The sequence below is a fragment of the Euprymna scolopes genome, chromosome 4 (genome assembly GCF_053919585.1).
Source record: "Euprymna scolopes isolate OS-2025 chromosome 4, ASM5391958v1, whole genome shotgun sequence".
Classification (NCBI taxonomy): domain Eukaryota; kingdom Metazoa; phylum Mollusca; class Cephalopoda; order Sepiida; family Sepiolidae; genus Euprymna; species Euprymna scolopes.
In genome coordinates, this window is record NC_136485.1 from 60,852,696 (window position 1) to 60,870,379 (window position 17,684).

The 17,684-nt window shown below is 40.8% G+C and overlaps 1 protein-coding gene across 1 annotated transcript in view; it reads left to right on the forward strand.

Annotated features, from left to right (window-relative positions):
• The window catches only part of LOC145267765 (uncharacterized), a 49,050-nt gene that overhangs the window by 14,113 nt on the left and 17,253 nt on the right, over positions 1-17,684 (forward strand). The window contains exon 2 of the mRNA XM_080123324.1: positions 1,255-2,474. Within this exon, the coding sequence (XP_079979450.1) occupies positions 1,414-2,474 (1,061 nt within the window). The 5' untranslated portion in view covers positions 1,255-1,413. The remainder of the gene's footprint in view (positions 1-1,254; positions 2,475-17,684) is intronic.

Genomic DNA, 17,684 nt, shown 5'->3' on the forward strand with positions numbered 1-17,684 from the left:
GATAACCACTGGTTACTTACTGTTCAGGGGAGATTACCTCTGTTGTTTCCTGCTCAAGGATAAACAGCTTTTATACCTATACAAATCATCTTTTAAAATAATTCAATAAATATTTCCGTCTGTAATGTTTTCTGTTGTCGTACAATACTTTGTGTCATTTCATTTTTACTGAGCATGTATTGTTTTGAATTATAATAAGTTTGGTTTGAAAAATCATTAAATGTGGGATTGTTACCTGTTTTCCATTTTAAAAAAATGTGAAAAAAAATTACAGATAACTAAAGTGCATTAGTGCCAAAAGTTGCAGTAGCATTGTGTAAAACACGCCATATCTAGTAATACAAATATGAAAGAAAATCATGCTGAACTTTTTAATATGAGGAACTACACAACGTCTTACATAAGTTGGTGATATTTTTTCTTCTATTATTCCTCTTCTTAACACCAAATAGAATAACTTTTCATTTTCATTGTGTTTCTCTATTTTATTTTTTTTAGTTTTTTTCCACTTTGACTTTTTTTATAAACGAATCAAAAGAATATAGGGTAGTTTTTACAACCTAACCCAGAATAGTTTACATTCTAAATCGAAATCGACTTTTTGTGGTTTATTGCCTATGTACAGATGGGGCTGCACAGCAGCTGAAAATGATCCACGATAAAATGTGGAAAGATATTTTATAAAAACAGTATTTATTTTTATACTGCATTTTCAAAATTAACAAAACTCCCAAATAGTCAACGGTCTTATGAGTGCATCTGCATTTTGTGACAATTCTAACAAAACGGTTATGTAACAACTAAAAAGAGTGATCAACACAACAAAAAAGGTCACTTACCATCATTCGTCAGCAGCCATAATTATTAGTTATCAGACTGAATATGATTTAACCTATAGCTTTCTGGTATTAAGTGACCAGAGTTGTTTTGACAACAAAGCTGACTTCTCTCTTCGAGCAGGAGGTAGGGTAGTTTTAATTACTAATGCCCAATAGTGAAAGATATTTTTTGGATATAAAAGTGTTTTAGTTGAGAAAACTTGGTTATTTCCCACAGACTCAAATTTTCACCAAGGCTGCACAACAGTGCCCCTTTGATTGCACTTTGCTATATTAACAATAATATCTACATTATAAAACAAACTGTTTTTATTTATTGTATTGCAGATGATATTTTCTATTAATCTAGGAGTCTAAATTGATTTTGATATTGTCACTTATTTTTATAATCTAATATTTCTTTCTTTATTTGCAGATATATGATATTTATTTGATTTTTGTTTTATTGGAAGATAACACTTCCATTGGAGAATAAATGGATTCATACAGCAGAAACATGAATTGATATTTAGCATTCTGAAGTAGATGGATCAATATTACTTCTAATTTCTTGTATTAAAAAAAATTATGGAAAATGGAAACGCACAAAGAAGATCAAGCAGTCACAAGCAGTTCTGATTTAATAAGGCATATTCAAAAGCATACAGAAGAAAAACCTTATTCTTGTCAAGAATGTGGAAAAAGATTCTCACAGAATTGTTTCTTGAAAAATCACATGCGAAGTCATACTGGAGAAAAACCATTTTCTTGCAAAGAATGCGGGTCTTCATTTTCAATGAATTCCAGCTTAAAACAACACATGCGGATACATAGTGGAGAAAGGCCATATTCTTGTCAAGTTTGTGGAAAACAATTTTCGCAGAGTTCCGATCTGAAAATTCACATACGAATACACACGGGGGAAAAACCTTATTCTTGTAAAATGTGTGAACTTGCATTTTCAGAAAATTCTAGTTTGAAACAACATATGCGACGACACACTGGCGAAAAGCCTTATTCTTGTAAAATATGTGAACGCAGATTTTCACAGAATTGTGCGTTGAATATACACATGCGTAAACACAGTGGAGAAAGACCATATTCTTGTAAAGTTTGCTCGTCAGCATTTATAACCAGTTCTCATTTAAAAATACACATTCGAACACATACTGGGGAAAAACCTTATTCTTGTAAAGTATGTGGGGCATCATTCTCAGAGAATTCTGGCTTAAAGGGACATATGCGAACGCACAGTGGAGAAAAACCATATTCTTGTAAAGAATGCGGATCTGGATTTTCATCCAATTCTACCTTGAAACAACACATGAAGACACACACTGGAGAAAAACCTTATTCTTGTTTGGTGTGTGGCTTTACATTTTCACAGAAACCTCATTTAAAACTTCATATTCGAACACATACTGGAGAAAAACCATATTCTTGTAAAGTATGTGGTTCTGCATTTTCACAAAGTGGTAGCCTAAAAATCCACATGCGAACACACACCGGAGAGAAACCATATTCTTGTGAAATATGTGGATCTTCTTTTTCACAGAGTTCTAGTTACAACATCCATTTGCGGACACATACAGGAGAAAAACCATATTCTTGTAAAGAATGCGGATCACTGTTTTCAGATAATTCTGGCTTAAAACAACACATGCGAACACACCAGCAAGTCCTGGGAACATCAGCCTAAAAGAACAGTTGGAAATGGCTTATATACCATACATTACGACCATGTAATCCCTACAGCCACCTACCTTGAAAATGCTGCTGTGAAACCTGACATAGTTATATGGAATAAGTCAGAGAGAGTTGCAACCTTGATTGAAGTGAGTGTTCCTAATGATGGCGGCCTGAACATAGCTGAAAGAGAAAAACAGACCAAATACCAAGGTCTCATGTATGGTATGAAAAGAAACTGGAATCTTAGCAAGATATCAATCATACCAGTTATCATAGGTGCTACAGGGCTTATGAAGAAGAACCTGAAGTCCTACCTTACTAATATTCCTGGTGAACCAAGTGCAAAAGAGATCCAGACAATTGCACTTAAGGGAACAGTGAGGATACTAAAAAGAGCTCTCGGTTGGTTTCAATAAAAAGCGGGGCAATGTTGGCAGCTGGTTTGGCCCAGTATTACAATCTTCAAAGGAAGAAAAATGAAAAAAAAAAAAATAGAATAAAAGACCAAGCAATGAAGCCAGACATTGTAATATGGAACAAGCCTGAAAAAAAAACTGTGGGGCCACTGATGTCCAACTATCTGTACAAATGCCCACTGACATCTAGCTATCCATTCCAATGCACACTGACATCCAGCTATTAATACAAGTGCCTACTGACCTCCAGCTATTCATACTAGTGTTACTGACCTCTACCTACCCGTACCAGTGCTCACTGACACCCAGCTGTTCCAATGCCCACTGATGTCTGGTTATCAAGAACCCAAGAATCTAATCAATGTCACAGTTCCAAATGACTTTGGCCTTAAAAGAGTTGAACAGGAAAAGATAACAAAATATCAGGACCTAAAAAATGATCTATAAACGGCATGGTCTCCGAAAGAAATAAACATTATACTGGTTGTGATAGGAGCAACTGGCTTAATAAAATAAAAATAAATCTTCAGAAATACTTAGAAGCAATCCCTGGAAGACTGCACTGTAATGAAATACAGATAGTAGCCATAATGGGGATATTATCTATTCTTATAAGAGCCTTCAGATATAAATTTAAATCATAATGGAATCAAATGTTAGCTCTAAGAGGGAGCCTCTTAATCTCTTAAAACTAAACTACGTAAAATAATAAAAAGAGAAAAATCCAATTCCTTAAAAAACATGAGTATTTATTCTTATAAAAAAAAACAGGCAGGTATGTGTTGGATAAGAAAATCATAATCATGCAAAGTTCTGATTTAAACACATTCCAAAACATGATTATAAAAAAATTATTTTTATAAAGTATATCTATAGTTCACAGAAATCGCTGCCTGTTGCACTCATCGATCACAGTTTTTTGAATGCAAGCGAAACCATTACGGTGAAGAAATGCTGTCAACAAATGGATGAAATGCATCAGAAACTTTGACAACAATACCCAGCATTAATCAAGAGAAAAGGCCCAATTCTCCTTCACGTCAATGCCTGACTGCACATTGCTAAACCAACCCTGCAGAAGATGAATGAATTGGACTACGAAACTCTGCCTCATCCACTATACGCGTCAAACCTCTCACCTACCAACTACCACTTTTTCAAGCATCTTAATAACTTTCTGTGTGAGAAATGCTTAAAAATCTTAAGCGATATCAAAAACACTTTGTCGCTAGCAGAACACAAGATTTTTATATTACTGACATAAATAAACTTGTTTTCCATCCATGTTGATTCTGATGATGCTTTTTCTGATCAATGAATTTTTGTTTCATTTCACCCGAGATTTTCATCATTTAAAAGATAAAACCGCAAGAACTTTCTTGTCAATCTGATATATACATATACAGTATATATACATAAACATATACAGCAAGTTTATTGCTAAAATCATATCAACACCAAGGATTAACTTTTAATTTTCACTAATGCATTTTCCATTTTTTTAAATCCCAATAAATTTTTAAATCCAAACTTGTTTTATATTTTTCCTTTCTTTGAATTAACTAAAGCCTCATGCCCCAGTCCATCGCACACTTTCGATCAGACCAGTGTTACTAAAATCCACTAGCCGGATAGCCCCCACCCCCATAGTGCTGGGAATTAATATTATGGAACTTAACAAATGAGAGGTTCATGGAAAGAAAGTCTATACATGAAAATTTCATTTGATATTAAGTATACAGATGAAGAATTGAAACGTCTTTGCAGTTTTGATGGAAGAATAAGTTCTTGCAGTGGAAGTTTTACAAGGAGAAACCAGAAGTTGAAGGTCAGTCATGCACCTGCCATAGAAATAAGTATAATGTAAAGACTAGCAATGTCTCTTCTGTGAGAAAGGATCTGTAAATAACAGTCCACTAGATTGCAAAGTCGATTTTTATGAAGACAAAAAGGAAATCTCTGTGCACCTTTTCATTACTCCATCTTAAGGTATATTTGACTATTCGCACCACCAATGCCATGGGGTCGCCAATTGATTTTGAGCAGAATGTGAATATTATATATATATATATATATATATATATATACGGTGGAAAACATTGATATGAAGGCAAGATTCCGATTTACTATTTAATGTAAGAAACATTTTCTAAGTGCGAAAGGTGCAAAAGTAGACTTTCTCACCGTCTTTTTCTTCTGTAACAGGTTTAGTATTTCTCCGTGTGTAGAGGAAATTAAGTTGAATCTATGTAATTTGTCTGTTGTAACTATTGCTGTAGTGTAATATGATGTGCACATATACTGAGTGCTGTCACCTTTTTCATGACAGATTTGAAAGGGAGGAAGAGACAGAAAAAAAGAGAGAGAATTATCACACAGTCAATGATGAGCAGCCATCCTTCCCTTACTCCCTTTCTTACCCCCCCTGCAGTGTTGCCTTTCCCTGGCCCACTCGTCTTTTGCCTCTGTGTCTGTTTAGTTTCAGATTTGTTTTGGTCACGTCACCAGTTTCGCTCTTCTCATTTACCGCGTGTTGTTTGAGTGATACTTACCCCTTTAAAAATGAGTGCAAGAAAAAGAAAGTACAGCAATAATTTTTGGAAATGAGGATTCACTGACAGTTATTGCTGGTGCGGAAAGGCCATAGTGTTTAGTATGTTTGGAAGTTCTTGTTCATGAGTCTATGAAACCAGTTAAACTTCTAAACATGTTGCAATCTCATGTTATTGCTTCTTTGTTTCCAGTTGCAAACATGCTGAAGGCCAAAACCTGACACGCCCAAAAATATGTCATGATCATGTTGGTTTAAAACAAAATAACATGTTTTATTTTTGGGCGGAGAATAAAATATATTCATGCAATAAATGCCGCAGACATTGTTGAATGTAAGAAATCTCATCTGCTTGTTTTTTGGCACCACTCAACTGTAGCATGAACAACTTTCTATGAAACAAGCAGCTTTCACAGCAAATCGCCAGTTCAGCTGACTTGACTCTACTCAACTGGACCGTCTGTCGTCGAATGGGTGAAAAAGGCTGAGAAGATCTGTACACTGTGCAGAATTAAAGAACCAGCCACAGTCATTCCTTTGAGGTTAACCAGAGGGGCCTATGCAGTCTACAAGCAACTAGGGGATGAACCAGACTGGGATACAATCAAACACAGCCTGTATACAGCGTTTGGTACAGATCCATTTGTTGCATGGCAACAGTTCACGAGCCGGTGACTTCACCCCAAAGAAACAGTTCATGTGTACCTAGCCGACCTACGAAAGTTGTCGGTACCATTTGGTGGGGTTAACGATAAGATATTAAGATGTGCCTTTTTAGTAGGCTTACCTGAGGAGGTCAGCAAACTTGCGGGCATCGTAATGAATTGATGAATTGACAACAGACGAGTTATTAGCCCGAGCTCGAAACATCTGTAAGGAACAAGAGCCAATTGCAGCAGCAACTAGTATTCAACATGCAACAGTCGAACCGCATGGAAGCAATGTAGATTCTCTCCCAGGTAGTAATAAGCGTGTAGGCCCAGTGTGCTATAAATGTGGGGAGGCCAATAATTTTGCTAAGGATTGCCGGAGTGATAGGAGGTGTGTATATCCATGAGCACAGAGAACAGTACAATGCTATCGCTGCAATAAGTATAGGCACATATCTCGCAACTGTTCGGGAAACGTCGTTGGGGGCAAGGTACTATCGCCACCCTTACCCCTTGCCAACCAGTAAACACAGGATTACCGGTCATTGGCATTAAAATTGACAATGTGCAGTGTTCAGCACTCATAGACACAGAGTGTTCCCGGTCTATAGTTAGTGCACATTACTGTCAGATGTGGCGGGAGCAACCAGTCAGTATTATGGCGATCAATAGTTTATCTTGAGCATGTTGTGGTGAAGGGGCAGTCATAATCTGTACTGAGAAGGCTGACACAGCCAAAGTTGATGTTCTGGTGATGCAAGAAAAACACCTTGGCTATGACATGTTGATTGGAATTGATGCAATACAAGCACTAGGTTGCATCATAATCACAGCAACTGGAGGTGTAATGCTTGGAGAAGGAAAAGAAGTCTGTGCAGCCATGTCTATTGAAGAAAAGGACTTCTGTGCTATGTTTGACGACAACGAAAAGGCATGGACGGCAAAGTGGAAATGGACTATGAGCCAGGCACCAGATCGGCTGTGCAACACCATTCCAGAGTATGCAGTTTCCACAAAGAATAGGGCCGCATATGAAGAACTTCAGATGTGGATTGATGGATGATTAATACCGTACCCACAGGAACGTCTGGGACCACCCAAAGGATTAATTCCGCTCATGGCAGTTGAACAACCTACTAAAGACAAAATTTGGCCCGTAATGGATTACCGAGAATTGAATCAACATGTTGATGCTTTCACTGGAAACGCAGATGTGTGCGCTGCTAAACTAAGAGAGTGGCGTCAGAAAGGGAGTAATGTAGTACTGCTGGATTTAAAGAGAGCCTACCTGCAGATACGTGTCCATGAGTCATTATGGCCATTTCAGACAGTGATAATCAAGGGAAAACGATATTGTTTGACACGTTTAGGTTTTGGCCTAAACGTAGCACCCTTAATAATGACAACTATTATTAAAACTGTTTTGATGCAGGATGAGACCACAGCAAAAGCTGCTTCAGCTTACATTGACGACATCTACGTTAATGAGGATATAATGTCTGCAGATGTGGTTCGAGCAAAACTGGAATCGTTTGGGTTAATAAGCAAAGACCCTAAGCGCCTAAAGGACAGGGTGCCCATGTTAGGCCTAGAAGTCTATGAGAATGGCAATACTTTGCGATGGAAGCGAGGGAGCGCGATTCCAGAGTTACCCAGTGTATTGACAAGATGCATTGTGTTTTCTATTTGCGGTAAATTAGTAGGACATCTACCTGTCTGTGGATGGCTCCGATCGGCAACAGGAGTGTTAAAAAGACGAGTAACTGCAGTAACCAAAGGATGGGACGACATGGTGAATGATGATTCTCTCCAGCAAATGATGGCTGAAATGTTGTCCAGAGTACATAGAAACGACCCTGCCTAGGGTTAGTGGCAAGTATCTGGAAACAAACTGAATACATGGGTTGACGCAAGTTCACTGGTTACAGGTGTCGTGTTGGAACAGTTGGGTGCTGTTGTAGAAGATGCGTGCTGGCTTCGTCCGGAAAATGATGCCCAGCATATAAATTTGGCAGAACTTGATGCCACGTTAAAAGGAGTTAATCTTGCATTGCAATGGCAGGCTAAGGGTGTGCATCTCCACACTGACTCGTTGTGTGTTTACCACTGGTTGACCGACACCTTGACTGGAAAGGCTCGAGTTAAGACTAGAGCTGCAAGTGAGATGTTAGTACGAAGGAGACTGGCAATAATAAAGCGTATAGTTGACGAATACAGCTTGCAGGTGGACATTACCTTAGTTTCGTCGATGCAGAATGTGGCTGATAGCTTGACTAGAGTACCAAAGAGGTGGATTGATGTAATGAGGCAGGGATCTGATCTCCACAACAGACATGCGCGGCTGTAACAGATCAATTAACACCTGACCAGATCCGTACAATACGTCAGCAGAGTGGACATCCTGGAATTCGGAGGACAAGATATTTTGTCCGAAGAGTGTGTCCTTCAACTACACGAGCATCAATCAAGGCAGCTATACGCTCGTGTGAAGAGTGTCAGCGAATTGATTCGGCATCGTCCCAATGGCAAAAAGGGAAGCTTGAGGTGGAGGACAACTGGTATCGAGTAGGAATGGATGTAACGGTGGAGAAAGTGGCTACTAAGAATCAAGATGGCGCCCGCATGCGTTTATGTGGAAAAAAGTCTCGGGGAATCTCGGAGAATCTCGTACCCTGATTCCATAAATAACGAGAGGAGGAAAGCGGGAAGAGAGACGAGTTTGAGTCACGACAACAAATGGACGTGTGTAAAAGAAGAGGTAGAAGAAAAGAGTGTGGTGGACGAAACAAACAACGACTCAGTTGAAAGTAGAGTTGTAACGAACACAAGCTATTCCGGCATGACGTCAGGATTTGACCCCAAGCTAATTCCCCTGTTTGATGGCAGTAGCACTGATCACTCAGTGCAGGAATGGGTGGAAAAAGCAGAATTAATATGTCAGCTCAGTGGGGTGAAGCGTATAGAATGTGTGGTCCCAATGCGCCTCACTGGGGAAGCATATGCAGTATACCAGCAGTTGGCTGATGAGGAAAAAACAGATTTTGTCTGCATCAAGCGCACCCTTTTTACAGCATTTGCATTAGATCCAATTACTGCATGGAAGGAATTCATGGCCCGAAAATTACATCCCGGGGAAACGGTGGATGTGTATCTGGCTGAGCTAAAAAAGCTATCAGTCCTCTTTGGAGGGATGTCAGACAAAGGCTTGGTGTGCGCCTTTGTTGCAGGATTACCTAAGAGTGTGGAAGATCTGCTCCGTGCCTCATCCCAAGTGGACGAGATGGACATATCAGAAGTATTGGCGCGGGCACGAGCAATACTAAAGAAAAGCCCTAACACTATAGACCAAGTGGCAGCTGTACAACCATCACAGGTTGGATTGCAGGACCTGGACGCAGCTACAACCTGCTATAAGTGTGGAGGACCCAACCATTTGGCCCGTGATTGTCTTTCGTCACGTCAACCAACTCGGAAACTTGACGGGCCGCAGTGCTACAAGTGCAAAAAACGCGGACACCTGGCCCGCACCTGTCCGGGAAATGGGCAAGAGGAAGAAGCTACAGCGCCAGTCTTCTCCCCAGATCGTCATTGAGCAGGGCGCTACCCACTGTAAGCATACACATTAATGGAAGCAAGCGCCTCGCGCTTGTGGACACTGGGTGCACCCAGACTCTCGTAAGCAAGATATGCTGTGCCACTTGGAAAGCAGAGAGAATTCCGGTACTAACTGTAGGCGGAGGTTCACTAGCCTCTTGTGGGGTGAGCATTATCCACGCAAGCATCAACGACGGGCCTGCAGTAGCCGTGCGAGCCCTGGTGATGGAGGGAGAGCTTCTCGGGTACGACCTACTCCTGGGTATGGACTTGATTACACAACTGGGTGGAATTACCGTGGACAGAACCGGCAAGGTACAGTTCTCCCGATCTGAGGAAAATGTTTGTGCTGCCATAACTCTCGACGAGCCTGACTTTCATGCAGAGTATGATAGAAACACCAATGCATGGACGGCGTCTTGGAAGTGGTCAAACGATCAGCCACCAATATCCTTGCGAAACCGGTTATCGGAATATCCCCCACCCATGTGGCTAAGGGAACAGTATCAAGAAGAACTGCAAACGTGGATCGACAATGGCTGGCTTCTTCCATACCCAGAGGATGAGCTTGGCCCCCCGTGAGGACTGATTCCCTTGATGGCCGTTGTACAAGAGACCCAACAAAAGGTCCGCCCCGTCCTAGACTACCGTGAGCTCAATGAGCATGTTGACCCATATACAGTAAGGGCTGATGTGTGTGCACTCAAATTAAGGGAGTGGCGATAGCAGAGATCGAACGTGGCAACTCTGGACCTACGCAGGGCCTATCTGCAAATATGTATTGAGAAGAAATTGTGGTCATTTCAGACTGTGGAAATTAGAGGAACCCGATATTGTCTAACCAGGCTAGGGTTCGGTCTAAATGTGGCCTCAGGCATTATGACAGCAATCATGCATGCTATTTGGCACCAAGATGAGGCAATGCAACAGGCAACATCCCCATACATCGATGCTATATTCGTCAATGAGAACCTCATGTCAGCGCAATTGGTTAGAGTGCACTTTGAAAGCTTTGTACTGACATGTAAGGAACCAGAGCGTCTGTGCGATGGAGCAAAAGTTCTTGGCCTGCACGTGCGCAGTAGCAAGGAGGGACTTTGCTGGAGAAGAGGAAGTCACGTTCCCAAGGTCCCATCAAACATCACTCGATGAACAGTGTTTTCGCTTTGTGGAAAGATGGTAGGCCATTTCCCTGTGTGCGGTTGGCTCAGGGTGGCCGTGGCAGCCATAAAGAGACGTGCAACAGCCATGTCGTCGGGATGGGATGATGCAGTACACGATGTCACCCTAAGGAGCATGTTGACAGAGACTGTGTCCAGAGTGACCAGTGGTTACCCCGTTCAGGGAAAGTGGTGCGTCAGCGGGAATGAGTTCACGGTCTGGGTGGATGCTAGTTCACTGGCCCTTGGATTTGCCCTTGCAGTTAATGATTCCGTTATTGAAGATGCCTGTTGGCTTCGGCCAGAGAATGATTCGAGGCACATAAACCTGGCCGAACTTGATGCCACATTGAAGGGCGTTAACTTGGCGCTTCAATGGCACGCCATGGTTCTACATATCATGACTGACTCGGCATGCACTCATCGGTGGATAACCGATGCATTAAGTGGAAGAGCACGGCTGACGACACGAGCATCGAGTGAGATGTTAATTCGAAGACGGCTTGCCACCTTGGTCGACACCATCACAGAGTACGACCTGACCGTGGACGTAATGTTGATCAGGTCTGCGCTCAACAGAGCAGGTGCTTTGACAAGAGTCCCTCAACGATGGCTTCTGGCTGGTGCTCGGAGAGATGCTGATAATCTGCAAAACACATGTGCAGAAGTTGTGTGTAATGTGGATGCAGCACGCATCATGGACATTCATCGACAGTGTGGACATCCTGATATCAAGCGGACACTGTACTTTGTCAAGATGATTGATCCAGGAGTAGAAAAAAAAGATATCCGAGGAGTGGTGGAAAGTTGCAAGGCCTGCCAATCCATCGACCCAGCTCCAGCACGATGGAAGAAAGGGGAGTTAGGAGTGAGTGGTAAGTGGCAGAGAGTGGGCATGGACATCACACATTACGGTGGCAACCACTTCCTTACCCTCATCGATTGTGGGCCTACACGTTTCACAGTCTGGTGACTCCTCGGGCGCCAGGACTCTTGCAACATTATTCGCCAGCTGTCATCCGTGTTCTGTGAAAGAGGTGCGCCCGATGAAGTGCTGACGGACAACGACCCAGCCTTTTGCAGCCATCAGATGAGGCAGTTCTTACAAGAATAGGGTGTGCGTCTGCGGCTTAGATGCGCTTTTGTGCCTTCTGGCAATGGTATAGCTGAGAGAAGCCATCGCAGCATCAAAACAATTGCAGCCAGGAAGCAGTGCACCATCGCAGAAGCTGTGTACTGGTATAATCTCATGCCAAAGGATGGCGTCTCTCCAGGAACGGTGCCTGCAAACGCAATCTATCAGTACCGTGTCCGAGAAAAAGGAATCCACCCGGATACAACTGTGGCCACTGAGATAGAACGGAATTGATATGCCAAAGGGGATGCTGTCTGGGTGAAACCGCCAGGAAACCGATGTACTGACAAGTATAAACAAGGCACAGTGACCGATGTGGTGAGTCAGCAGTGTGTCCAGGTTGATGGTGTACCCCGTCACATTAGGGACTTACGGCCGGCGACACATGTACCACCTCCAGTGGACGATGAGAGTGATTCTGACTCTGAGACGAGTGGGCCATCGCTTTGGTTTTCACCATCCCTATCAAGCAGTGACTCTGATATCAGTAACCTCCACGGAGATGAAGCCTTCCCTGACCATCAGGTGGTGGATGAGAGCGCACGCGAAGAAGAGAGCAGCACTGTCCCCCTTCGTAGAAGCACCTGACGGCGGCGATCACCCCCCCCTGTCGTCTCTGTGATCATGAGATCAGGGGGGAGTGTGGAGAAAGTGGCTACTAAGAATCAAGATGGCGCCCGCATGCGTTTATGTGGAAAAAATCTCGTGGAATCTCGGGGAATCTTGGAGAATCTCGTACCCTGATTCCATAAATAACGAGAAGAGGAAAGCGGGAAGAGAGACGAGTTTGAGTCACGAAAACGAACGGACGTGTGTAAAAGAAGAGGTAGAAGAAAAGAGTGTGGTGAACGAAACAAACAAGGACTCGGTAGAAAGTAGAGTTGTAACGAACACAGTAACCCATTATGAGGGCAGGCATTTTTTGACCTTGACAGATTGTGGTCCGACATGTTTCACGATATGGCGCCTGTTCACATGACAGGATGCATCTAGCATTATACGACAGTTGAGAGCTGTCTTTTTTGAACGTGGTGCCCCGCTAGAAATTCTTACTGATAACGCCACTATGTTTCGATGTCAAGGATTTCAGAAATTTACGCAGGAATGGGGGATTAGAATGCGTTACCGATGTGCATATTTTTCAGAAGGTAATGGTATAATGGAGCGGTGTCACCTCACCATTAAAAGAATTGCGTCCAGGACACAGTGTTCTATTCCAGAAACTGTGTACTGGTATAATGTGACACCAAAGGACGATGCAACACCAGAAACTGCACCAGCTAATGGGATTTACTGCTATGAACAGCGTATAAAAGGAATTGATGTCACACCATCAGTGGTTAGCATTGTCAATACACCATATCAAGTGGGAGACTGTGTTTGGGTAAAACCCCCAAATGCTGGGTGCACTGTAAAATTTTGCAGAGGCAAAATAGACAAAATCATAAGTCCTCAGACCATGTTGATTAATGGTGTACCACGTCATGTAAAAGATATCCACCCCTGCTATACCTCTTCTGATTCTGAGGATAATGAGGAAGATCACATACAGTTCAGGGATGATCCTGATCGCCTACTGCCTCTACAGGTGAGCATAGAAACACTACCTACACAACCAGATGAGGGAATGATGGAACATACTAGTGGCAGTAGTGGTGAGAACGATGGACATGAGGACATAATACCACCATTCCTCATCAAAGTACTCGAGAAAGACGAATACTGCCCACCCGCCGTGATTGTGAAACACCGCCTATAGCACCACGAGAGGGAATGATGGAACATACTGAGGAAGATGGATGAGGAAGTGATGCCTCCGATTATTTGAAGGAGTACCCGACAAAGATGGATACTGCCCCCTTGCCCTGATTGTGAAACACCGCATAGGGAACCACAAGAGGGGATAATGGAACAGACTGGTGGCAATAACGGTGGTAATGATGAAGATGGCAATGAGGAAGTGCTTCCCCCGATTCTTCGAAGAAGTACTCGACAAAGACGACTGCCCCCCTGCCCTGTGTGTGATTATGAGATCAGGGGGGGGGGGGTGTAGGGAAACATGCGACTTACCTAACTAGCACGTGTGCATAATTCAACGGGTCGGTCGTGGAATGAAATGAATGAAGAAGAAAGAAACAAAAATGGCTGCCTTATCTCTTTATATGCCTGCAATGTGACCACCCGATATGCAAATGAGATGCTCCTGGTTGGAGATAAAAGAGGGTTGATTTTTTAGAGGGACGTTCATTTTGAAGTTGGATTTCGAAGAAATAAGTTAAATTAGCAGACGTTCGTTGGGAGTTGAGAGAAGGTGCGTTACGTATACAGAAGTTTGGAAGTTGGAAGTTTGGACAACAGTGTTAACCTTACCCAGGAAATTATTGGTGTGACGGGCGGAAGAAATAAAACTCAAGTTATTGAATTATATTAAATGAAAGTAAAATGATTGGAGGAAACTCAATATTATGTCCGACGCCTGTTAATTGAATTTAAATTATTTTTCCACTAATATATTTGTGCCATATCTTTCATTTCCTCCTCGTCCATGTGAAGTGCTCCCTATTGTGTTACACTTAACTTAGCAGGAACTATTCAACCAGTAAATCATTTTTCTTTCAAGCTCTGACTAGTCTTCCGATAAAAATTTAGCCAGAAGAGTGTTCTTGTGTTTTAAGCCCCATTGAGTCTTCTAATGATAGCATTCTAATGAGATCGAAATAGCAGCCTCTTTGGGGCTAATATTAAATAGCTGTCTTTGTAATAATTACAAAAAATTACAGAAATTAGTCACCGAACAAATATACGTCAAATACCATTTGAATTCTTTAATTTCTTGAATAGTAAAAACATGATCCACAATGGTCGCTTTGCTGCTAATATCCATTTTTGAAGAATAATTAACAGGAAATCGACCACACATGGTTAATCTAAATTAAATTTTAATCACATGATTACATTTTCAATAATCACAGTTAAATTTTAAACATTTAAAATTTGTGAAGCATTTCTAATATACCCATATTGTTCATTTCATAAATGTAAACAAATTCTGTTTACAATAAGCAAGATAAGCAAGTTTTTTTTTCTTTTTAATTGTCTGTGACGTTAAAAGATTGTGTGTTGTATGATAATACCGCTTGCCACCATGTTATGCTGTGTTGTGCATGGATGTGTAAGAATAAGATTGGAACACGTGTGTTTGGTTGGTAAGAAGGGAACTGAATAATGGCGCCCCGCTTTATTGATTAATTGCTATGCGCATGCGTGAGTGCATACAAAAGTTATATCATGAAACTGGAACGAAAGAGTCTATATAAAAGTTACTGAAACGAAAGAGCAGTGCTATCATTACATTGACCAAAAGAGTTCCCTTTAGTGATGACATGGTTCGAGGATATTTGTACAACTAGATGGCAAGTCTGCCCATTTTTCTCCCTTACAATCAACCTTCCAATGGCAGTGTATCTGATGTCCCTGTAGAGTTCATTAAAATAACAATTCTGAAGCTTAAACATGGATTGGTAAATGCAACTAAAACAAATTTTGACCAAAATGTTTCCAAAAATTCTCAAGAATATCAGAAATTGCAATAAGGAATTTATTGCCAACAACCTATGTGAAGAAGCATTCTCCCAACTTCTCATTCTTAAAAGACAAATACCAAAATCAATAAAATGTAGAAGATGAAGTGGGCTAGATCGACAACGGAGCCCAGGATAGAATTGCTAGTTAAAAAACTACAATACCAGTCGTCACATAAAGGCCCGTTCTTAAACATAATTTACATAACAGTAAACATTTGTTTCAATAGTTTTTACTTCATTTGCAATTAATTAATTTTTGTAGCAGATTTTGAACGTTTTATGAATAAATTTTAAATTCATTGTTAATTTATGGAATGTATAGTTACTTAAATAAATAATCTATGATTCAATAATCGCAATATGTTTTTTTTTTGTTTTTTTTTCGTACAAAATTGAATGTATGTATAAGATATTTTAAGGGTTCGGTTGCTTCCAGATTGCTTTCTCTAAAATGGGTCGCCATAATTGAAAAGTTGGGAACCACTGAGATAGAAGATTGTATCATGAGTCAGATACTTTATGGGATGATAGAATAATTCAATCAATTCTACACCATCTTCAGAAAACGAGTTGGATATGTGGGAACATGCCAACCGGATGCTAACGTCTCCAGCATAAGAGACAAAATAAAAAATCTTCGTTTGCACATGGCTCCACGCATCGCTTCCGTTTGGAAAAAGAAAAATAAGAAACCATAAAAAGAATTATGAACCAATGGCAGAGCTCCCCGCCGAAAATAAAGGCCTAAAATATGACAGCTGCTGAGAGCCGGTTTACGACTATAAAAGGAGGGGACCAGAAAGAAGAAAAAAAGAAGGAAAGAGATTCACCCAGCTGTGTCAGTGAACGCACGGACATTCTTCCACCGGACCTACAAAAAAAGAAGAAGAAAAACACAGGAGGCAAAAACGCCGCGCTGCTAGGTTGATAAATGTAGTCGTCGCTCTCCAGTTAAAAGCCTGACACATATCACCGAAGTAGCACGACTGGCCGCCACTTACCACCACCCCGTCGTCTGAAAAGATAAGTACGCTTTGTTTAATTATAATACCCTACAAAAGTCACTCCTGATCAATGCATACACAAGCTGGACTACCATTCTCAATTTTCCTACAACATTTATTTCTCTTCCCTCGCGGGAACAAGCAATAGTAACCCGAACTTGAGGTGAAAACACATCTCTTTTTTGCTACAACACCAGTCCTGCAACGAGCATTGGTTACATACGCTCGGACATATCATAACTAAAACATTCATTTCTTTCTATAGCAAATAAACCACGTTTACCTTCTCCAGTAATTGAGTCTTTGTTTCCTTCAATTCCTCATTCGTTTCATTATTCTCTTGTAACGGGATTGGGGTATTTATATATCCTAGTCCCCTACAGATATAAGTGTGTAGCAGTTGCATTTTTCTATTTTTAAATTTTTATTTAGATTTGGATAGGAAGTCAATTTCAGGAATTTATGAAAATAAGGAGCCTATTCAAGAAAAAGAATGTTTATCTAAACTGAAGCCAAAAAGGCCTTTAAATGTCCGTGGTCAAAAAGAAAGGAGCTTGTTTTTAGAGGTCTTTAAAATTACAAATCACTTTTCTTCCTATTATATATATATATATATATATATATATATATATATATATATATATATATATATATATATATATATGTCACCTGTCTTCCCGAATAGTTCAATCTATCAGCACCTCATAGCACACCACACCCCTAAAAATGACTTTAGAGACATATCAATAAGTAACACGGCCATTTTAACTGTCTCATATTGCGAGGTGCGCCTCCCGATCTTTGTAGGCATTGTTAATCCACATTAATAAACCAACGATTAACCAGACTCAAAACGAAACGGAGGGCACGCTCAAGTACTTTTGAGTATTTTAATGATTTTAAGCGATTTTAATCGTCTTTTAATCATCTTTTAATCGTCTTTTCATTTCATCTCGCTATTTTCATTCTTCAATTTCATTTTTTACTACTCGCCTGAGGATGACCAATGGAGGTCGAAAACGTTCATGATTATGGGAAATTTCTTTTTTCACTCGGAAAAACATTCGGAAAATGGTCCGACAA